Below are 24,584 nucleotides of genomic sequence, written 5' to 3' on the forward strand. Positions count from 1 at the left end.
CTTTGCCTGCGTATTCATTTATGGTTCTGGGTTTCTTCTGTCTTGATAGAATATGAACAGAGTTTCACACTACTGTAAGTTATGCCGTCAAGTTTCCGACATCCATGTAAATTAGAGGTCAGGACATCTGAACTGCAAAAGATTAACCACAGAAAAAAACCCATCCCAATCATCATGTCTCCCTCCTGTTGCAGTAAGGTTATTGCAATACAGTCTTTTGATCTGCCCAATACAGTTTCTTTTATGTCTAAAATTAAAGTCATACACTTAAAAACAATGAAAACAGGATATAGCTCAATGTAGGAGTTCTGTCCTGGAAATCAGAGCATATAGACTTGGGATGTTGAATAGGAATTTGAGACTACAGTGTAAAATTTGATTAAAAGGATGAACTTTGGGATGTAGAATTCAAAGTACTGTATAGGAACATAGGTATTGTCTTTTTAGGCACTCGTTCAACTACTACTGAAATTCTGTGTCTAATTTTCCTTTTCACAGTTCTAGAAGGAAAGTGAAAATATGGAGATGATTCAGAGGAAAGAAATAAAAATGACTGCAAGCCTGGAAAATAGTTGCATTAAGACAGAAATGAAAAGCACTGTTTAATTTATTAAAAAGTAAATTAAGGTATGATTTATTCATAGTGAATATCTCTCTGTGAGGAATAGGAATGTGATCACGAGAGCTCTACAGTCTAGCACAGAGGTTTCGTTTGAAATTAAAGGTACTAAAATTTAGATGAGGAATAAAGTGCAAGATCTCCATTGTGTGGTTAATTATCCTTTGGAAGAAATTACTCAGAGTGATGATAAGTTTTCCAGCAGTGGAAATTTTTTCAGTCAAGATTGGATGTTTTACTAAAAGATAAGCTCTATTTCAGTCACAGCTACTAGACTGAAAGCAAGAAAGAGATCAAAGAATACACCCTATGGTATGCAGAAAGTTAAACCGTATGATAACAAAGGATTCTTTTGAACCTATAGTCCAGATTTACTATTAATCAAATCAAGGATGGACCCAGCTGCACAGAAATTAGAAGTGCTGAGCTACCATGTAGCTGCGACAGAAGCTAGCATGCTTGAGCGATGCCAACTGGTGCTAGTGTGGAAGTTACAACTTAGCTCACCCAGCAGATCAAACTACAGTATCCACCTCCCACATGCCTCTGAATTCCAAGGAGGCTTTGGCTCTCACCCAGATCTGAATTGTACTGCCCACGTCCATCTCTTTCAAATAACAGTTTTGAAACTGTAAAGGACTTTGAGTCAACCCTTTCCAGAGGAAAATATTTTGGTAAATTCTGCACATCATATTGAAATACAGAATACTGAAAAACTGAGTAATGTCTGCTAATAAGTAGATCTAACAGATCCACAAATTTAGCAGCATATTTCTTAGAGGTAAACAGAAACACTAAGACAAAGTAAAAATGTCTTTAACATGCTCTACAACAGATACCATAAATGTAGTAGAGAATTGCAAGTGAGAAAATACATCCAAAAGGAATGTGAGAAAAACACTTCATATAGTTTCAGATCAGTAACTTGCACCTTATGCACCTGCTAATCAACAAAGTGTATGTAGATGGTGCTTCATAGAGATTTTTTACTTAAAATGTCTTGTAACAATAGATATTCACATAATTTCCCCACAGAAAACTGTTAAATATAATTTTTTAACATCTGTAACATACAATGTCCTAAAGGAAGATTCCTACAATTTTTTATGTTGCCTTTTTTAAATCATTGTTACCACCTTGACTTCAGAAGAAAATGAAACATGTCTTGCTTTAAGAACATAATTTGATCTATTTTGAAAATATGTCCTAGTTAATAAAATATTTTTATATATTTCTCAATTTTTTCCTAGAGAAATCAGTTTATCCACACATATCAAAATCTAAACTTTTTTAAAAAAATCTATACAATATAATTACAAACTTACACAGGATATTCTGTAGCTCAAAAGGACTAACAGCTGTCATTTTATGAAGTTTGTGGTCTCTTCATATAGCTTAGTCTTTGAGATTTACTTTGCTTTGTATTATAAAAATTTTGCAATGGGTCTTTAAAGAGAAAACTTGTCTTTTTATTATTTTATATAAATGTAAGAAGTATATTGCTAACCTGACAAGCAATGTCTCTTCTTTTGAGGAGTGCTTCTCCTACAGTGAAACTACATTTATACATAACATAGTAATTCATAATTCACTTATTTTACATGTATAACAATACATGTGCAACATGGATAATGACTGGCATATGACATTTAATAGAGACCAGGTTTTTAAAAAATAAACAACTTTTAATTGTCTTATATTCAATAAAAAATAAAGCTGTATATAAAATATACACTCATTTAATTTTTTCAGCTTAAAAAATGCACACTAAGTGTTTTTAAAGTAAAACCACAATAAAATATTTTTCATATGTGCTGAAGCATCAGTTCTACAAAATAAGAACTATTACCGATGGTTTCAACAATTATTTTTTGCTTCTTGAGGTTATTATTACAGTAAGTCTTGCAGTACTTACAGCACAGATTTTAACATGCATGGAAGTAGTTATCTCTCCATTAAGTTGACATAAAATCTACATCAAGTTGTTATACCATCTGAAATCTGATATGCTGGATGCAAAATAAACTCTACTGGCAGATCAACAACCAATTTTAAGGCTTGAAATTAAACACAGACTTAGATTAATATGTGCCTCTTCCTATATAGTGGTATAACATATATATCCACAAATTAAATGAAAATAAAACAGTACCACTGCTACACTATCAGTAAAACATCTTCTCTGCAACGTATGTGTAATGTCTCTATAATGATACTCAGAGCTCACTGATGAGAATTACAGAACTATAATGTGTAGCAAAGCCTGGCTTTCTTTTGCTTTTACTTTTGAGGTGTTTAACAGACCACTTTTATAATAAAATAATGCACAGATTAATATAGTTAAAACTTTTCATGTATGTATACAGAGGCAGTTGTTTTAGATGACTATAAGATTGTATGTAAATTTGGTATCTGTCAGTCCAATCTCACAGGTTTAGTCACCACTATATTAGAAACATCTTTATTTTCTCCATATATGACTACATGCATCAGCTAGTCCATTCTGAATGCGCAGCAAGATGAAAGATGCGCTAACTTTTGGCTGCATCCAGAGCCCCTTTTCACTGGCTTGCTTAGTGTCCTGTCTTTGTCTATTTAAAAATCTTTGGGCCTTCAGAAATTCTTCCTTACGATCACAGGGAATGCTGGATACTGTTTCTGAAGTATTCAAGTACCGTCTGACACCTTCTGGCAGAAAAACATTCAGATACAGCATGCGTGACACACACTGCTCAAAGATCTAGTGAAAGATGTCCCAGCCCATGGCAGGGCATTTGGAACTAGATGATCTTTAAAGGTCCCCTCCAACCCAAACCATTCCATGATTCTATAATCTCAAGTTACAGTGGCTCCGTAACAACAACAGTGACAGAAAACAGCTAACCACTTAGTTACTGGTGCTATTACTTAGTAAAATTAGTATTCAAGGTCATCCTAGGGCTTCCTAGGCCACAAGAGAGTTCCAGTGGGAAGAAAAAACCAAAATTAGCTATAGGGACATATTTTAATATTCTTAAGCATTTCCTTTTTTTCTCTGTAAGTTTCTTAAATGAATTTTACAGTGAAAAGAACTGGCAAAGATGGCTTTGTGCTTATTTTGCAACCACTACCTCCTAAAGCAGCTGAAACCACCTTGATTCCCAACATAAGTCACAACAGCTTGAAGGTCAGTTGCCCAGGTCATTGCACAGATACACCAATGACTTTAAACGGCAGTGTATCAAATAGCAATTAAATCAAAGCTAGCAGGAGGCCAGAAATTCATCCATTGTTGTTTTGTAAATTCAGGAAACCAGAAGGTATGATATAATGGGAAAGAAGGAAAGATAAAGCTCAGAAGAGTCATCGGTGCCTTTAAAAAAATATTTATCAGGTACAAAAGCAAAAATCTCACCGAGGATGAAGAACAGGAAGTATAGAAAGAGATTAATCAGGCAAAATCATGAGCTCTTCAGTTGGCTAACACTTAGGGAGCATACAAAGAGTGAGGACAATATCAAATAACTACTAAGAATGAAAAAAAAAAAGAACCACAGAAGGACCAAACCCAAAATGTAACTACCAAGGGACATACAAGTTAAACCAAACATTTTATTTGATACTTCCATAATAATCAAGCAGAAAAAACTGTTAGTCGATGGCAAGCTTTCAACAAATGAAACCAAGAAAGCTAGAAGTGCTAATGAGCCCTTTTTTTTGCATTAGTCTTTACCATGTACTAGTAACATATACTTAATGTCAATGATGACATAGTCAACACTCTGCTTATGCTAAGGACATAACTAGTCAATAAGTACTTAGATAACTTAGCTGTTTTCATACTAGCTGAGCTTAATGGAATCTGCTCTATGGTGCTGAGAGAATTGGCTGATGCCAAAGACCATGCTTAGTTGGCAGATTTGCAGAAAAAAATCTGACCTGGTGTTAACAATGGAACACAACATACGTATTACCTATCAGTATCACAGTGTTGTCAGACAAAAAAGCAAACTTTACAGAGAGGTTTATAACCAGATTTGTTACCTGTAAGATGCAAGAAATCATCCTTCTTCAGTTGGTACTGAAAAAAACACATTAAGTACTAAGTTCAATTTAAGTATCATACTTCAAAAAAGACACTGACCAACTTGAAGACCAGAGGACAGCAAAATATCTCAAAAGCATAATCTACATGGTAAAAGGAAGGAACTGGAGGTGTTTACTCCAAAGATGAAGAGACTAAGAAGGTGGTTTAAAGAACAGCTACAGAGACAATCATCTGTTCTCCAGGTCCATTGTGAGTAAGACAGGAAATAATGGGGTTCTAGGTATTAGAAACATTTTTTTAATGGTAAGAATATCTGAATTTTGGAATACACAGCTTACAGCAGTTATTAAATCTCCATCACAGGAAAGAAAAGTTACAATGCTATTTTGGAGAAAGGCAGATAGGGTAAATAACTTCCTGCATTCTGCTCTAGCTCTGTTATCTGTTATTTGGGTATTGTGAACTTTTGTTACCATGAAATTTTGTAAATATGAAATGGTTTTGATTAGATATTTCCTTCTTTTTTTAAAAAAAAATAAAATTTAAATTTAAAATTTAAAAAAAAAAAAAGAAGGAATGATCCATAATAGATAAATAAGATCATAGGTACAGGTAACAGATAATAAAATATACAGGCTTAAGATTTCAATATCCCATGTCTCCTCCTAAATAAAACCCTTCCTAGTCAATACAATGCTTTAAATTTTGAAACTATGATGTCAGTTGAGTAGGCTAGGAAAAAAAGACACAACATTTCCTCTGGACTCATCTCTGGAAAGGATAAACACCATTAAAATTTTTGCAGATGATCTGTCAGAAGGTGGAAACATTAATTTATCAGACAACTGAGACTGTACAGGAGCTATACAGGAGACCTATGGAATATCTAACTTGGTACAGTCCACTTTATGGTATGCATTACCCTGTTCCTTTTGCTTGAATGCTCTGACATCATATATGGCATAATTATGCCACTTTGACTGATCTTCCTACAGCAAAGACCTGTATCAGACACCTGTCACAATTAACACTAGAGAAAGGATGGTTTTATGGGATAGGCACCATAGCTGGACTCAGGATACCAGCTGTCCTTGAGTCCTTTGACGAAATTCCTGCCTGCTGTTGGCCACATGCCTTTTCCCAGTATCTTTGTTCCCCACTTTCAACTGAAATGCAAAGGCATTATTGGAGTAGAAGTAATAAAAGTACTAACAAGACTGTAAAGAAGATTATTCCAAACATGTTGCCCAATTTGTAGTAAAATGCATGCACATGCATAGAAAAAGATAAAACTTTATTAATAAAGTTACAGTGCATTTAAGTTTCCTAAGAGAAATCAAGACTAAACAAAATGAAAATTATACAGCTTTTGGCTCACAAACATCTCTATAAATATGGTACCTATTTAGAGTTTTTTAAATTAATTTATTTAATTTGTATTTGTATTTAGAGTGAATATAACTGAATGTATCCAGAAAATGAAATATTGTTTTACTCTGCATGGCAATGTCAATGATAATTTTTTTTCTTTTTAGACCTATGACTGAAATTTATTTTGCCATAGTAAAAGTTCATTTTATTTACTGTATTAAGCAAGTCCTGGATAGATAACTTAATGTGCATGTCTATGGTAGTAAGCCTATGACTGAATAACAGAAAAGAAAGTTGCTGCTTGTGAGCAATTTTGTACTTCTTATGTACAGTAATACCTTACTTTTGATTATGAGTATACATAATCTGAATGGCAATCACAACATACTTGACCAAATTAAGGCCATACATACCAAGCCAATGTATTTTTAGAAAATACTGAATGAACAAAACAGTTTTATGTGATATGCAAAAGAAAGTATGTCAAATTATAGAAACCTTTATTGTTATACCAGAAATTATTTCATTAAAATTCATTAATGGAATGCAAAAACTCCTAGAAAAAAAACCTATTTAAGTCCCAGCCCAAAATATTATTAAAGTATTGCTATTTTTATAAAACAAAAAAGCCAAACCAAGTGGTAAAGTATAAAAAGGCAGAATTCTTAATTTACACCTTTGTGACTTTTGATTTTCTGTTTTATTTAACTCTCTCAGATCACGGGCCATTTTGTAATATTCTGCTGGAATACTTCAGAATTTAAATAAATTTTGATAAAACTTAATGAAAGACTAACTATTGCAGTATAATATCTTCAGCAAGGCAATTTTTCTATGCTAGTAAACCTCTAAACACTCTGAGTTTTGGTTTAAATATGAGTTGAAATTTTTCATTTTAGTTTATAAAACATACAAGCTGCAACTTGTTAAGAGATGAATTATGGACAAGTACAACTGAGTTATGGAATAACTCCCTGCCCCATTTCCTGAATCTTCTGGTGTTCTTTGGCTACAGCCTAGCAGTATGTAAACCATACAGATTAATACAAGTAAAACCAATGGAAAATCACAGGCATCACAAGATCCAAAATGTTCACATTGGACTAATACCATGTACAGAAGGTGCATAGCTTTACTTGCAGATTAATACCTTGACCCTGACCCTTCACAACGGCAGAAGTGACATATATGTTATGACCCTGACACAGAGTTTAAATTGTCACCATATTTTATGAAATTGAAAATAAATTAGTTTCTAAACAAAAGAATAAGTCTATTATTTTCTGAGTGATCCAGAAGGTTTTGTTAGGCACTGTTGATTCTCTCTTGAAAACTTTCCCAAGACATGTATCAGTTCTGTTAGTTTTCCTTTTCCGATTCATGGTAATTGGACTCTACTAGCAAGGAGGTAAGAGTCAATGTAGTTCATGCACAGACATATTCTTCCCCCTAACTTCACAAACCTCAAACCTCGAAAGAAGTGAAATGCTGACCCAAAAAGCCACAGAAACCCCAGCCAAGGTAGTACAAATATTTAACAGTGCAAGTTTATCTTCTTATTATTTGTGAAATTTTCAGTTTAGGAGTGTGTTTGTTCCCTGTTTGCATCTGGACAATTTTGTAAAGACAATGAACCACAATCTTTTCAACCTTAGATAAATCTGGAGAGAAAAATAAAGATTGTAATATGCACGATAAACTCACGATCCCACTGTGATTTCTAGATCAGATCACTGCAACAGATGTTAATTTGAGATTTAATCTATTTGATCCATTAGAAACTACTGTTACTGCAAAACATTACCATTCAAGAGAATGTGTGAGCACTGAGGTCATTCTGAGTTTTAGCTCTGGCTTTGGTTTTAGTTACCACAGGCCACCTGTAGTACCTTTGGTAGCTGTGCTGGAGTTCAGACATCAGCTCATTTGGCAAAGTGCCTTGAAGTAGCTGTATTTAAAGAGCAAGTCTTAGATTGTCTTCAACTCACATCGCAGTCTCCCAATGACACTCCAGCATGAATGAACTCAGCTTCAGCAACTATCCCAGACTTCCTCTGCCCGCCATGACAGGCCCTTTTAGCATCTGCAAAATGCTTTACTTAATGCACAAACCGTGACCTTCCAGCATTCCCTGTTAAAGAGAAGCCACCCTCCATGGCACCATCTTACCTCTCCAGCAGTACACTGATTTCAGCTGCCACTATCACCAAAACAGACGGGTTCTCTGAAGAGGGAATTTACCTCAGCACCCTTGATGACAGGGCCATGTTCTTGAAAAGGACAGGCTGTACATTTCTTCAGCCTTAGCTGAAGGAAGGTTGCTCACTTGTTTGTTTGGATCATGACATACTGAAATTGTCACTGTTGTTCCCTCTCCTCACTTTCAGAAGAGGTTGCTTTGGAGGACAGAGACTTAACACACTTGGTAAGTCCCACACAGTAGGAGAGTATTTTCATTCAGTGCTCTCTGGTCTTGAAATGCAAAGCTTTCTGCATGCCTACATCTGTGGCCAAAAGGTCAGAAACTTCCTCTAGCAATAGTCATGCTAACTTCTACCACCAAGTAACGATCTTTTTGGGGTGGGAACTCCACTGCCACAGTAACTGTAATAGTAGCGTGCAACGTCATCATACTCGGCCTGCCTGACCAGCATCAGAAATGGCCAATGCCACTCAGCTTGACAAAACATCTTAAATTCTGAGGTTAAAGAAGACTTGCTGCCTGCTCTAAAGGAATAGTAACTATGTATACAAAAAGACTAGCCTCTCTGTAGTAACTCAGAGCCTGGAGGATCATCATGGGACACTAAGACAGGACACACTGAGTGTGTGCACCACACCCAGGTCTTCATCAGGCATAGAGGACATCAGTGCTGGTAAGATACCTGTGCTATTGGCATGTCTGAATACCCTATACTGTCATGAGTCTATAGTGCCTATACAAACAATACAATGCCTCCAGCTCTTGCAGACTGAATAGAGTTATGGTCAGGCGTTTCACCATGAGATGACCGATTTTATACAAGTATCTGGATACTGTGTCCTCAACAAAGCTGGTGAAGACTTTAAAACCTCTGCAAGGCTGGAAAAAAGCACTTTTATCAAGTTCAATGAAATCAGAGCATGGCATTCAGGACTAACTTTGTTCACTCTAAAACTGCTGCAGTCCTGTGCTGTCCTGTTACAAATGGGCTATCTCCTTACATTTACATATCTGAGTGCAGTTACCTGCAAACATTTTTTTACATAGGCTTCCACCTGATGTTAGTCTTTATTAGTGTTCTCTCCTCCCTTTCTGCCTTCAGCCTCTGGCTGAAGTTGTATGTGATGCTACATATCACAAGCCCTGGAGACAAAACTTACCCCACAGTAATCCTTCAACCACCTTCAAAATGTCTCTGACATGAGCAATGAACATTTGGGGCTCATGGTGTCCTTGAGCAATGCTCCCCTCACATCCCATATAGATGCCCTTTATGCTGCCTATGCAGTCTCCCTCCTAAAAGATACCAACTGAACAAAAAATGTTCTTTCAGCAAAAGTACTAAATATTGCTAAATTTGTTTTGCAGGAAGAACAAGCAAACAAGCTCTCGGATGTATTATGTGACAGTACAGATAGGTAAGAACAGCTAGCTGGGCTAATGTAGGCAAAAGTAACTCAGAAGGTCAAGATACAACCTTAAAGGTGATTCTTGGATAAAGAGAACAAAAATGCTGTTTCTCAGAACAGTGTGTAACTTAGGTTCATATGATTCCTCGAAGAAAGGAATACGTATGTTTTAGTGACCAGAAGGCAGATAAGGTCTTTTGTATCTGTGTGGAAATTACTGGATTTTTTACTTTGCTTTTCTGATTGCCAGACGACATCAATCTCAGTCAGGTAGCACAAAACTGCCACATGCTGCTGTTCTTTTGGTTAGCTAATCCTTGCAAATTCCTTTCAGGTATTTATCTACTCCTGCTTTTCTGCCAGAAACCCGACAGCCTCTCTCTTTGTTCACAAACATAGTGTCAGAATAACACCTAAAAATGTGAGGATACTTTGCAGCTCCAAATACAGTGCAGCATATGGTGATAAGAAAGTAAAGAGCTCTGCATGGCCAGTAAGTCTGGTCTACTGAAATCTGCCTAAAGAACTAGAAGCAAGATAAACGTATAGGATCCTGATCGCACACATATTGTCTATGTAAACAAAGCTCAAGCACACTCACCAAGCTGGCTAGGCCAAAGGTAGAGCATAGGTATCTAGCAGATGCCAATCAATTAATTCTCCCATTAACTGAGGTCTGCCAATTAGTTTCTAAGGCTGTTACAAAAAAGACTGATCTTTACAAAGTACTCCAAAGAAAAAGGCCAGAAAGCACATAAAACCTTATTTCCAAATACATAAAGAATCTGCAATAAGAGTAGGCCTTCAAAAGATCACATTACACTCACCAATGACTTCAAATGCACAAGACTATGGGAGAGTCATCTGTCTAAATTCACTCATCTACAGCCATCCTACATCCTTGATAATTAAGACCGAGTCATCTATAGCCATCCTACATTCCTGTTAATTGAGAACAAGTCAACAATGATGCTGAAAACGTGATCCATCTCACTCTGAATTAGATGCTTAAAATACCAGATGAATCATATCCTTAAAGTGCCTATTTTTTTCCACTTATCATGAAGGTAGCGTTTATTTTTTCCACTTATCGTAAAGGTAGACTTGAATGCCCAGATCATCTACAAACACCTCTCTGTTTACATCTAGAACTAGGTGAGATGAATCCCAGTTTAGGTATTAACTTCTATGTCTTGGCACTAGAACAACGATACAGCCTCTCTCTGTCTTTGGCCACTTCATCAGAGGAAAATAAAAGTATATATTTTTTGAAAGAACATGCAGAATTTAGCAGAAAATGAGGACTGAATGAGAAAGAGAAAAGGGCCCAGGATTAACTAAACTAAACAAAGAAAAAAAGTCTACAAATAGCACTACTGTTTTTTAATTTAACATTGATACTTGTAAATCCTGACTGCAGACTTGGAGATGTGCCATATGCTGCCCATAATACAGGTGCACTACTGACTTTGTGTGACTCTGTCAGGCCTGCCTAAGCAATTTTGATTTTGCCTAACACTTGGCTCACAAACAGAATAAAAGCCTTAATGTTATTACAGCTATTTTATTTTAATGGATCCAACTCATTTGGGAAACCAGTGGAAATGAATCTGTGGAGAAAACTGAGTAAGGTTCAACCAGGAAGGACCTGTGCCTCTGTATCGCAGAGCTAGCACACTGTTGAAGCTTCACAAGCACTGAGCAGACAGAAAAGGCACTGTCGTTTGAAACCAGCCAAAAAGATTTTGCAAGAAAAGCAAAATTATACCAATATTTTATGAGAAATTAAGAGACAAATGTTTTCTGGAGAAACAAAACAAACTTAAACACTGAGCTTAGCGAAAGCATATGAAAAACAAATATAGATGAAGACATGGCTGAAGCACAGACATGCTTCTGAAATAACTGTGTGTTGAGTAAACTATGATTAAATTAAGTTTACATCCAATGTGGAACACTTAAAACCAATGAAGAATGCTGTTCTCACTTCTTAAAACTTGGTAGCTTTCAGACACAATCATGTTCTAATTCTTCAGGAAAGCCAACAATTTGATTATCTACTTCATGATTGTAAAGCCTTAAGTCAGATTGAGACAGCTGTGGCAATTCACAATTATTTGAGAGGTACAGTAGTTACAGTGTCAAAACAGTAGCTCAATTTAATTACCTGCTTTTACAATAGAATAAAATCCTGTAGAAAGAGAAGCATCAAACATAAGTTATTTTACAATCTTTTCTTCACCCCTTAATTACTGACATACCAGCTCTTCTTTATCAGTTTTTTTTGTTGAATTCCTACTTTTTTCTGCCTTTTTTTTAAATTTCTGTCTTGTCTTTCACCTCATCACCTATGAAACTCTTAGGAATGGATGACCCTCAGAACATTAATGAAACCTCCACTACACAGAAATTCATCAGAGTTGGTGTTAATGGTCAAGAATCAACTGGCTGTTATGAATTTTATATGTCTCTTGTGATGAGGAATTATTGTTTGTACAGTATTTTGAGGAGAGAGCTATGCAAGTGCTTCAGAGTTGCCAATTATAATAATAATTCCAGAGTTCACTATTTGCCAATATTTCCTACCCAGTAAATTTATCATAAAAAGATTTCTTCTTCATCAGCAGCACTGGCTAGGTTGTTAACAAATACATTATCTTAACTATAAAACACAGTTTTCCCATATTTTTATTGCCTTTTTTTTTTAGTAATCATATTCTTTACTGAAATAAAAAAAATATCTTGGCTAGTACTGGAAGATGGAAACAAGAAATGTTCATGAACAGTGGAGAAGAGAGTGATATGAAGGCTGACAGGTTTGCCAAGGCTGACAGGTTAGCCAAACATGTGCCTAGAAACACTAGCAGGTGGCACATGATTATGTCTCATACATTTGGTATTTTCTAAAAAATAGCACTCTATCATTTAGTCAAACTACAGCAAAATTTATTTTTCATCTTGATCTTTCAGTTCAGTTGAATAACCTCCTTCATATTACGCCATAATATACTTCCAGAAGGGAAAAGGAAAGATTTACTGTTAGGCACTCTACTAATAAGGTCAGGTAAATCATCTGCAAAGTTGGTCAGTTGTGAAAAATGCATTACACAGTGGCAAAATTATATTATACGTGAAAATATTTTATATGCACTTATATACGCTTATTTTGTATTTAATAGCCAAAATCTCATGCAAGCCTTGCTAATGTGACAGTACAAAAAGTTAACTCTTACTTACAGATTGTAGAAAAAAATAATGTGCAATATATTTCCTACACAGATTAGATATTTTTGTTCCTGCTATAAAATTCTAATATTTCCATCTCTTCCACGTCTAGGGGCAGATTTTGAGATTACAGATAAATTTCTTCGATAACTTTGCACAGAATATAATTTTAAATTTGGTTATGTATCTGATCAGATTTGTAACTTCCATGTTAATTATCTAAGTATTTGATTATGGTTTTAAAGTTCCACCCACCAGTAACTCTTCCTGGGGAAATGGAAGCAGAGTCAAGAAACAGAGTTAGTTTCTCAGAATTTGCATCTGCAGTTTTCTGTGCAGTTTATTGTTCAGGAATATCCATAAATACCATAGATTTTAGACTTTTTCTATGACCACCACAAAACTTTTGAGCAGTGTTAAAATACAATTAAACAAATGATTGGTACTTTAGTGGGTACACTGTAACACTGATACAATTTTCTCTTGTCTTACAAAGTTTAAAATTACTTCTTGTATAGTTTCACTTTAAATAAATTAGTATTTGAAGACCATTTTATTCCTTAGTCTAATATGTCCATTTCTCTTTTGAGGTTCTGCATTTTAGAATAAAACAGGATTACTTTTATGCTAATCCCCAAATATAATTAATTTCTTAATCTATGCACAGTTTATTAAGCTGATTTACATTTCTATAATGAGTACTATCTCAATAATTTGGAACATTTCCAACACCACTATAACTTAAGAAAGCTATAATTTGCTATTACGCAGTTAAAAAACACTGCATCTATCCTCTATTTCATACAAATTTTGAGAAAAATCTACAAGCCATATCAATGTCTTTGCAAGTGCCATAAATTTATAATTGGTTCATATAAAAAGAGTTGCTGTGTACACCACCTGTTAAACCACAGGAGAGCTGAGATGGCTACACAATTTTTGTTTCCAAAAGAAAGTAATAATTTATTTTGAAAAGCTGGATGTTTTCTATCACTAAATTTTATGAGGAAGGTATCTATTTTTCAGATATCTAAAATCTGAGACCTCAGATATGGCAAGTCTCATCTCAGAGATAAACTGCGCATTACTTTATATTAATGCATAGTAGGTAAGGTGTGCAAGCAGTTGCTGACTTCCTACTTCTTCCCCTCCAAGTAGAGAAATGTCATGTTGCAAACCTTGTATATAGAGTGCAAAAGAAGTCCACAACCACACACACACACCCCTGTCATTTTAAATTTGGTCCTCAAACGTTCTGCAATAGGTTCCCTGTTTCTGTAATGGTTTGGACATTCCTGCCCTTTATGCATACATGGATTTCCTGTACCCTGGTTTGCCCCAAGCCCCTGAGTTCCAGCCTTCAGATGTCTCCCTGTCTTTTCCTAGGGAATAAAACTATCCCATACTGTTTATGAACAATATCTACATGAACATCTCACTTGAGATCCTGCATCATAGCTCCTGGCAGTCTCCCTCCATCATTTCACTGTGTATTTGACTTTCTGCATTTCTAAGCTGTGCCCTTCTTCCTCATGAATGCTAGTGCTTTCCATTTGCAAAGAGCTCAGCTGGGGATCCACTATTCTTTCCTGCAAGGCAATACACGGTTGCATCTCCCTGACTGATAAATTTGAGCTTCCTGAGAAGAGGAAATAAACTCTGCCTGTGGTGCAGCAACAACACTACATCCTCCTGGTTCAGCTCTGTTTGCACTGCAAACGGGAAGCAGAAGTGATGGGCATTAGGTCTTGCCCAGCCAATACTCACTGCAACACATGCACTGTAGGAACTACACCCATAGCTTTGATCTCTTAAGACTTTCATTTCCTTGACCTAATTGCCTAGAAATAAGTGAGGACTTGTAGAGGGAGCTGGAAAGGAAGAAAAGGAAAGATGCAAAGACCAGAAGAAATATTCTTCTACATACCTGCCTCCCTAGTCTGTTTGCCACTTTTATGTAATGTAAGCCAAATACAGAGGGCCCCCCTGCCAGCTACAGAAATGTTGCTTGAACGCAGCAGTCTTCCAAAGGTCCTGCCAAAATGCAGCTGTGGAGCAGACCTGAATACACTCCATGTATCCTGCAGTTCTTTCAACCTTCTCCTTGTCCAGTGAATGAGATTTCACTAAGACACGTGACAGACGGCCTCCCTTCCCAGCCATCCACTGCTATGCAGCACCAGGGTACACGGGCACCTGGCAGCTGGAGTTGAAGGCCATACTCAGGGCACATACTCCCTAGCTCCTGAGCAGTACCACAGCCTTTCCCTGACTCCTGGACCTGGCACAAGACATAAAAACAGCTGGGGAAAGACAGCATGTTTGTCCACCTATGATTCCAAAGGAGAAAAGAAATATAATGCTGTTCTGGGAATGAGGTCGTTCAAACTGGAGTAATTCAAAACAGATAGGAAAGTAGGGGATATTTTACATGAAGTGTGAGACTTGACTGGTTTCACTAATGTAGCCCTGAAATATAGCCAAAAGTAGAATGACTTTCCAGGTAGAAAACTGAAGGAAGAATACTGTAACTGGCATGGTCCTGCATAACTCTATCCAGAGCTCACCCTGGCATAGGTGTACATATAAATCACACCCTTACAGGGAACCAAAACCAAGCAGCACCAGGGCTTAAGGAATTAAAAGACTTATTCTGGAGATTGGAGCTATTCCAGGATCAGTCATCAGCCCCAATTCACCTCTCAACATCTCAATTTTATCTTAAAACGGGCAATAAACAGTGCTCAACAGCCCGCAGCACAAAGCATTGTGCCCAGCTCTCACCATTTTTTTCCTCTTTTTTTTTTCCCAAGCGAACAGCCCCAGTTCTGCCACAAAGATTCTGCATTTCTACCTGATGTCCCCCATTTCTAGTAAAAGGATCATTGCAAAATGTGACCCCTTCACCCTATTCCTAAAATTTTTCACATGTAAACTGTAGCCCTTCCCCTGGAAATCTAATACTTCAGAAGCACTAATAAATTTACTTTAATAAATTATGTGAAATCTGAAACAGGCTTTTTTGAGAAAATCTCACTGTTACAAACATCAACAGAACACTTCATTCTAATTCTATCTATCTAGCCCCCAAAAGATGCCTAACACAATGCCATCACCAAGCTCACTCATCTATTGTCACTGCCCATTCTTAAGTTGATGGGGAGACATGGCAAAAGCACACATGCTCTATCTTCTGTTTCACAGCCCTGGGAAGCTTGAAGGTAGGACAAAGAGCCAGACCACAGAAGCAGCTGCTTCCCAGTGGAGCAATTCCAATATGGCTGCTTTTTCCCAGAAAGGAGGGGGAATGGAGAAGGGCAAAAAGTCAGAAGGGAATTTCCCCTGCCCTGGAATTTTCTCTCCATGAAAAGGTATACAAACACGTAGCCTACAGGCACAATTCACAGGACCTAGCATGTTTGCTCTATACAGGAAGCAAATGTCTTTTTAAGTTTTAATAACAATCTAACATTGGGATAAAAACTATCACCTTTCAGGTTTTATGGAAGTTTTTTGTGTTTGCAAATTCATCTTTAATAGTGTTGTTGAATTGTGATTAATATTTCAGCAGACATTCAAAAAATGGTTGCACCTACAAATTATCGTATTTTCTAACTCGGGATCTCAAACATCTATTATTTAAGGCATTTTATTAATATTTTAAGATGTGAAAACAATGTTTACACCCTTTGAAGACACACAAACCCTCTGAAATTTGTGCTTCTATAGAAATACGCTTGTAGATACTAAAATATCATAGTCATAAATTTATTTTCTCTTACGTTGTATGTGTCATGAACACTTGCCTACATGAACAACAAGAATGCCAAAAAATCTCCTAAGTCTGGCCAGAAGTGCAGTATTTATACTTGAATTAAAATGAATTCCATGTGCAAGCTAAAGCAGCACTCCATCAATAAAACATTTCAACCACTGTCTGTGGTATGGCACTGAGGCATCTCTTTTCAGCTTTATCTGACACTAGGGATTTCTTGCTTTACATAGCTAAGAATCAACAGAGAACTATTCTAAGTATATCTTCAAGTACTTTTTAAATTTATATCTAATTTAAAGAACTATTGTAAGACTCAGGTGTGCATGAATACATGAATAAGTGAACATCTGAGTTTTCATAACAGAACCTTTTGCTATCACGAAGTTTTGTATTACATACACTTCTTAACAGTACCCACAATTTGATCAGAAATGCTCCCCTTCCTTTTTCTAGTTCTAAGCCATTAAGTATTCTTGCTTGTTGACAGCTGGAACAAAATATACTCATTTCTAAAACAGAGTAGCATGAAAAAATATTTTCCTATTTGCCACCCTCACTCTTTATTCAGAAGGGGTTCATGCAAGTGTAGGTATGTTTTGGTACTGAATCAAGTCCAATACTAAAACCTAAACGTCTAAATGAAGGATTTAGAAAGGAAAGGGAGTTTGAGAATTACTTAACCAGAAGAGCCTTGTTGGTAAAGAGGGTGGTGCATAAATGGGCCAATGAAAAGATTTCTGGAAGTTCATCAATAGTAATGAATTTCAAGTATCCTCTCCAGGAGGACCTTGGGTCTTTACTAAAGTCGCATGTTTATTTCTCTGAGCTCTCAGAGAAGTACAGAGGTGGTCTGTCAGACAGGCAAAAGCAAGCTATTAGTAGACTGGAAGATTTGAAAACATCACCTCGAACTGTAATTCCATGCAAATAGAAATAGCTATCATGCAAAATGTATATATTGTGTGTTCAGCATGAGTAGATAGCTGAGCAAGTTACATGCTGAATTATAGGCCAGATTACACTTGCAAAGGGTTCTTTTAGCATAGTCAAAATGAGAATAATATAGAGGTTCAGCCTAGAGAAGATAAGGCACAAAGAATTGTAAAGAGACTTGTATTATCCATGCTTTCCTGTGTCTGGCTGCAACCACTAGCATAGGTCCCACATACATGAACAGAGAACAAACAGTGTGAGTGCACTGAAAACTGTTCAAAAGACTGAGTTACTCTTCTACAGCGGCTAAAGGGCTGGAAGGAGCCAAAGCTTTGCTTATTCTTCACAAGTATTTCTGCTGTACCAAATGCCAGCACCATCATTTTATCAGTCGGATGTGTATACTCTGTAGCTGTACTCAAAAAAACAAATAAACCAGCACTTTTATTAGCAACTTAGAGTACATAAATTCCAGCACAAACTTGTAAAGGAATTTCTCCTGAGGGAAAAGTATAATTAGTTTTAGAGTTTTCCAGAATAGTAGAGGGTTGTTGGGGGTTTTATGTGTTTCAGACATACACAGAGTTCTAAATATCTATATTAATAGGTTCCAAAAGATTTTCAACAAGTGCGTGAAAAAAAACATTTTTTTTTGTTTTAGAGGATGTCTGTTTAGCATACATTTTCTTGTCCACTAACAGCATCTATCCAGACACAAGAACACGTTAGAATTACTTCAGCCATGCATTAATCATAGCTGATGAAAGACTTTAGGCAAGTATTCAGTTTTAATAAAAACTCTTGAAAGTTATTATCCACATAAAGAATTATCTTGGAAAGTTTCACCCAAAAAGCAAAACAGAAACCCAATAATTAATAAAGAAATTATACCATCTTAAGTTTTAAATAACACTGAACAGATGGTTTAATCTAAGGGTTTATATAAGCCAAAAATAGCAGATAAAAAAACATGCAGGAGAAACGCGTGCATGATAGGAAAGGAAAGTCCCAGTTTCAGCTTTTGAACATACTACATGGAAGGGCTATTCAAAAATATATGGAAGGTGGAAAGGATGAGGAGCTGGTTTGGTGTCCTCAGATGCAGAAGGTAATGAGTAGCTTTTATATAAAAATTATCAAAGCTTCTTATTTACCTTTAAATACTTTGCGAGTTTCTGAATTCCCCAGTATTCTGATGGCAAATCAGTGCTTCGTTCCTGATGACGTACAGGCTGTTCTTCATCTTCCTCAGGCTCTGAGGAACTTTCACTAATGTCTTCAAACCTCCCTGATGTTTTACTAAAAATAAATAAACAGCGTCACCCATTTTAAACAGCTATAAACTAATATGAACATGCATATTTTAAACAGGTATGACAACACTGCTAAATAACAGAATTAGAAAAATATAATTGACATTACCAGATACTAAGTAATTACTGTAGGTATAGAAAATCAAAATAAAACAATTGAAGGAAGAAAAATAAGTATCCCATACCATCTTGAAGCTGGTTGTATTTTAACGGATCCAGAAGAAATGCCACTGGCTTTCTTTTTGGTTTTCAGAGACACAGTACTACTTCTGCCTTCTTCTTCAATGTCTTTTTTGGTGGCCTTGTCACTAAAATATTTGGGTTTATTAAAAGAAAAATAAATATATATATATGTACATAGAACCAAAAAGCTATGGTTAGACACATATTGTATCAGTGCATATGAGTTTATGAATCTACACAATAAACTTAATTAAAATTAAAGGATGCTGTGTCTTAACTAATTTTGCTTTAATAAAATAGTAGGATATTATAAAAATTATATTATGTTGAGCTGTATGTGACACAAGAACAAAGAACGAGTATATGCACACAGGCCACAGGTCCATTTATTCTAGGATACCGCCTCTAACTAGGATCTATCTAGGAGCTATCTAGGTAACGGTAGAAGAACAATGGAAGAACACGGAAATTATTTTTTTCCAGAATATTCTTCAGCAAATTGTGATTCAGTGAACTTGAATGTTCTTGCATTAACAGTTTTGGATGGATTTTTCTTCCATGAATATGTCTGGATGCTTCTTGAACTCACAAAAACAAATGGCCTCTACCATACTGTGACAAAGAATTTGAGAGTTTAGCAGTGTTGTACCCTTTGTTTTGAACTGGTCTCACTGACTCATTTTCCTTTGATGCCCTTTATTCTTGTATTAAAATGGACAGTGACTATCTCCAGTTTTTGGATGTCTTATTGTCTCTCAGTCATCTTTTTTCCAGAGACTTCTAGTCTATTCAGTTCTTACATACACTGAGCTGTTCCACAGCTTTGCTCACACTGACTACAACAACAACACAACTTGCTTTCCTCATATTCCAAGAAGACTCCTAGGCTTAGCTGGGCACAATCTCTGGTGCTTTTTTGTCCCAAGTTTACAATGCTGTGAAAACAAAATGTACTTTTGAGCCTGGACTGGTCATACTACCACAGTCATGACAATAAAAGAGAATACTACTCATGATTACAGCCAATTTCACTACATCTAGACTCCAACAATGACTGTGGAAAAACATTAAGCTCTTGTCCCTGGAAAGTCATATTTTTTTTTACCTAATGACTGCAGGTCACATCCAAAAATCCCTGAAAATGTTTCTTGCAACATGTCATACTGGCAGACTTGAGAAGATACTTTTTTTTGTAGGATGGCAATCAAAACCTTTCTTTCAGATACTTCTTCCTCTATTAACACAGAATCAGGAAGCATGACAAATCCAACAAAATCCAATCTATGTATACTCTATTTCTGGGTGTCCAAACTTTGAGATAATCTAATTAGTGAAGACTGTTGCTAAGCAGAGCTAGAAGAGTGGCTCATATAATAGGAGATCATTAAAAATTCGTAGTATAAGTAAGAGTCATCCTGATTTTCCATGCTGGATTCTCTTTCGCCTCTCTCAGTAAGTGTGGTTTAGATTAGACTGTCTGCTCTGTCTTACTTTAAAGAGCATTTTACACCAAAAATATGATAATATCACAGTCCTGGAGAACCAATAATGCAGACTGTTGCAGGGTATTTCCATGCCTTGCTGTGGAAATGATGTAGCATCATCAAAATTGTTGCGTGACAGAAGAAGACTGAGAAATCTCTTTGGTAGTCCATACTTTCTTCTTAGAAATTAACATGTAGTACATCTTGCTTTATTGCTCCTAACAAGATAATAATGCAAATCTATAACATGCAATCCAATCATTAGCACAGTTTAGAGAGATCTATAGGAAAATTCAATTATACAGATAACTACTTATCTGTGGGAAGCAGCAAGCCCCATACTCCTCCACTTCATAGACATTTCTAATTTCTTCTTGTCCATGGATCTCCTTGCTGCAGAACTTTTCATTTTCTCACATACATTCTTTTCTGTAATATTATAAAGGTCCTGGGATTGGCCAGAGACCTTAGATTCAACTATTTCCATACGCTGATAATTATTCTCATGTGTTGGTTCTTTAAAAAACCTATATTCCTAATAAAAGAAGGAGACATGGTTTGTCAGTCATATTGCTATATGAATAATGCATATTAAAACTGTCAGTTATAAGCACAATTCCAGGATGCTGTGCTTAACAATTGTATGTATCAAATGTAGAATTAGATTATAAGCACAAAATCAGATGGCCTTTAAAAGAATGAAACATTAATCTGGAAAGTAGCTGTTATCGTGTGCAATTTAAAGTTTTTGAAATAGGTGAACTAGCTAAATTGGGAACTTTCTGAACATACTAAATATTGGGTGTTGTTCAATTTCTAATATGTTAAATAATTTGTGGCACAAGCACTTTTACAGAACCTAATTCCAAATGAGCTTTAAGATCTAGAATTGCAAAGTCAGTCATTCTGCTTTCAATGGATCATTTATATAAGACTATTTATTTCCCTGCATAAAGGATTTACAAAAAATTCCCACAAAAAAAAATAACATAAACCTGAAAATAGGCTATGATAAACTGCTAGATTTCAGTTCCAAGTAATTTGATATAGTTTGGAATTAATATAAACACATTCCATTCGATTTTTTTCATCTCTCAGGACAAAACATTGTTGAACAAGTCACACACAAGAATGGAGCTGAGTGGCACCCACCAATCCTTCAGCTGTCTGTGTCTAGTACCATGGCTGATTAAAAATACCCAGAACAGAAAGGACTCTTGTCAACTCTTATTCTCTATTGGAACATATTCAATTTTTACAGGAAAGACAGCATATGATCATTACTTAGTATTATTATTATTATTATTGCAGCTGTCACTACCAAATAGGTGAAGACATTCCTTTATGTATCTGATTCAAGGCAGTTTTAAGGAGACTGTCACAGTATGGTCTGTTTTTGACTAGTCCCTTATGTGAATCAGCTGTTCCAGGCTTGCTGACCCAACTGTCTAACCATAAACTCATGCTAATACTCTCATTCTGAGAGTGTACTCTAGACAAGACGATTTAACACATGATAAACTAGACAAATCACAGGGGAATTGATGCTGTAGCTTGACCAGCTAAGCACATGTTATGAAGTACGTTTCCTACAGCACTATATGCCAACACAGCAACTCTAAATGCTAGCTTAAACAAGGCCAAGAAGATACTATAAAATTGGTTTTGCAATAAATGTGTATGTAATGAGCTTTTTGAAGCTCTCCTCTCTTCAGAAAATAAATCAAAACTATTCCCAGTCATAATGTATTTCATGTAGACAACTTTGGAAATACAGCTTCTCTCTGCTCTTCAGAGTTCAAGCATTTAAATTCTAGTTTTAGAATGCAGAACGTACGAAACCAGCTCTTCAGCAAGACAATATGATATGATATTTCTAAACCATTAAAATGGTATAATTTATACTCTTCAGCATAAACTTATTTACACAGTCAGGGAATACCAAGTGATTTATATGACAATTGAAAGAAAATAGGATAAATTGTATTTATTTACTCTTATTTCATAAGTGTAGAATTTCTTCATTAGCTACAGTACCTTTATAAGAGCAGAAAATCAGTAAAGAAAGTTATATTATATCTATTATCAATATTAACATTAATCTATTTAACATTTAGGATTTGAACTATTTAAAAATATTAAAATATTACCATATTTTACCTTTCATGACCATCAAATGAAGCCAAATCACTTTGAAAATACAGCAATTATGTCTAAAACCATTCATATATTGCCACATTTGTGAAATATAAACCAATAGGTAGATATAACATTAAAAAAATACTTCCCTATGGGATAAATAAAAGACAGTTTGGAACTTACTGTACTTTCAAACAGAACAACTTAAAAATTTAATTTCATTACTGTTAATTTAAGCTGCCGTATTTATGTATACAACTTGAAATGCTCTTTAAGAACTGTCAAAAATCTGTATCACCAAAAAAACCCCTACAGCCCTACATTCCAGAAAATCAGAACTAAAGCATAAGAAAATTTCCCTCTTAATTACTTAGTTCTTGCAATAATTAAAATTGCATATAAATATCCACAATAAAACTTCTGACAGGTTTTAGTCTGTAATGAATTTTACCAACAAGTTATTAATCTGTAATAATCACATTAGAAATTTGAAAAAAAAAAAGTTTTTATCAGGAATGATAAAATAACTAATACTGTAGTGGCACTGTGTAATTCTAGCTAATGTAAAGCTCTAAATAAAAGCCAAACTGCTTGCATTTCACAGGGGCTGAAGCAATACATAGTGTGTAAGCTGGATGCTTAACTCTCAGCTCTGATATTTAAAACAGGCAGCTCCCGTAAAAAAGTTGGGCTATTATTTATATTTGGGCTACAAAGAATGAAGATAAAAATTTAAGTAGTTTTGATCAAGAAAAATATTGTCACAAAAACTCGACCTCTTCCACAAGTATATCATAATTCCCTGCTCCAACATTTCCAGTGCTCCATAAAGAATAACACCAGAAGATGAGCAAAATTTTTTATGCAAAATTAGAAGCTGACCTCACATGTTGGATCAAACCTTATAGTAAGGTATGATAGAATGATATGTGAAATAGTGTATTTGGTGTTTATGAAAGGAACATATTTAGTAGAAATTGATATAAATCCAAATGCACATTTGTACAAAGTAGAAAACACACCCGATATCAGTAAATACATACCTGTTTAGCCATATTTTCTAGAAATCTAGGTGACCTCTCCCTTAAAAATGTGACAATATCTTTATATACATCACTTTTTCTTTCATAGTCAATGTCATCTTTACCCTTTAGCTGACCCTTAAAAATAAATTTAACATTATTAACAGTATTGCCTTACACATGTAATTTAATCTGCATCACAAAATAATGCTAAAAGAGCACAGAGGTCATATTGTCATGAATTAGATACAGAAGTCTCATGCTCAGCAGAGATCATCAAACCTCAATAATGTTTTGTAAAGATGCATGGGATCATCTCCATGGATCCCAACAGATAATCAAGATCTTATATAGAATCTGCAAGTAATTACTATGAGTTAATTGTGTAGTTCCACTGAAAAGAATTTCTGGCTTATGGCAAACAACCAAGTAAATATGAGCTTCCACTGCAGTATGGCAGATGTCTAAAAGGATCAGAAAATAATGTGACCTCACTAGCATAAGCCTTATGAGCTTCATCCATTAAAAATGTGCTAAGTCAAAACTTCCCTGGCGTTTTTAACTCTAAGGAAAACAATTTGTGGGTCACGCCTGACAGACATCAGACTCTCTTCAAAATGAATCGAAGAGCTCCAGTCACTGCTTAACACACACAAGGGACTATTATGCCTAAATAAAAGCTATCTGTAACGAAAGAGGTAATCAAAATGAAAAGTAGAAAAGGATAGATAAGTTCTAAAAGGCTTCCACTGAAAAGAAAACAAAAACCTGCTTATCATTTATAAAAACACAAAAGCAAGCTCTATTAGTCACACGCAATAATATTACACCTCAGATCAAGAGCAATGAGACATGAGAGAGGAATCTAGTCCTACACTACC

At 35.6% G+C, this 24,584-nt stretch overlaps 1 protein-coding gene across 1 annotated transcript in view; it reads right to left on the reverse strand.

The window, feature by feature from the left end:
- Positions 1-24,584, reverse strand: part of ODAD2 (outer dynein arm docking complex subunit 2) — an 87,256-nt gene that overhangs the window by 56,986 nt on the left and 5,686 nt on the right. The window contains exons 7-10 of the mRNA XM_056336482.1: positions 23,725-23,841; positions 20,860-21,077; positions 19,061-19,198; positions 18,717-18,861 (exon numbers count right to left, since the gene is read on the reverse strand). Coding sequence (XP_056192457.1) covers positions 18,717-18,861; positions 19,061-19,198; positions 20,860-21,077; positions 23,725-23,841 — 618 coding nt within the window. The remainder of the gene's footprint in view (positions 1-18,716; positions 18,862-19,060; positions 19,199-20,859; positions 21,078-23,724; positions 23,842-24,584) is intronic.

Source organism: Falco biarmicus, chromosome 4, assembly GCF_023638135.1.
Source record: "Falco biarmicus isolate bFalBia1 chromosome 4, bFalBia1.pri, whole genome shotgun sequence".
NCBI classification, from domain to species: domain Eukaryota; kingdom Metazoa; phylum Chordata; class Aves; order Falconiformes; family Falconidae; genus Falco; species Falco biarmicus.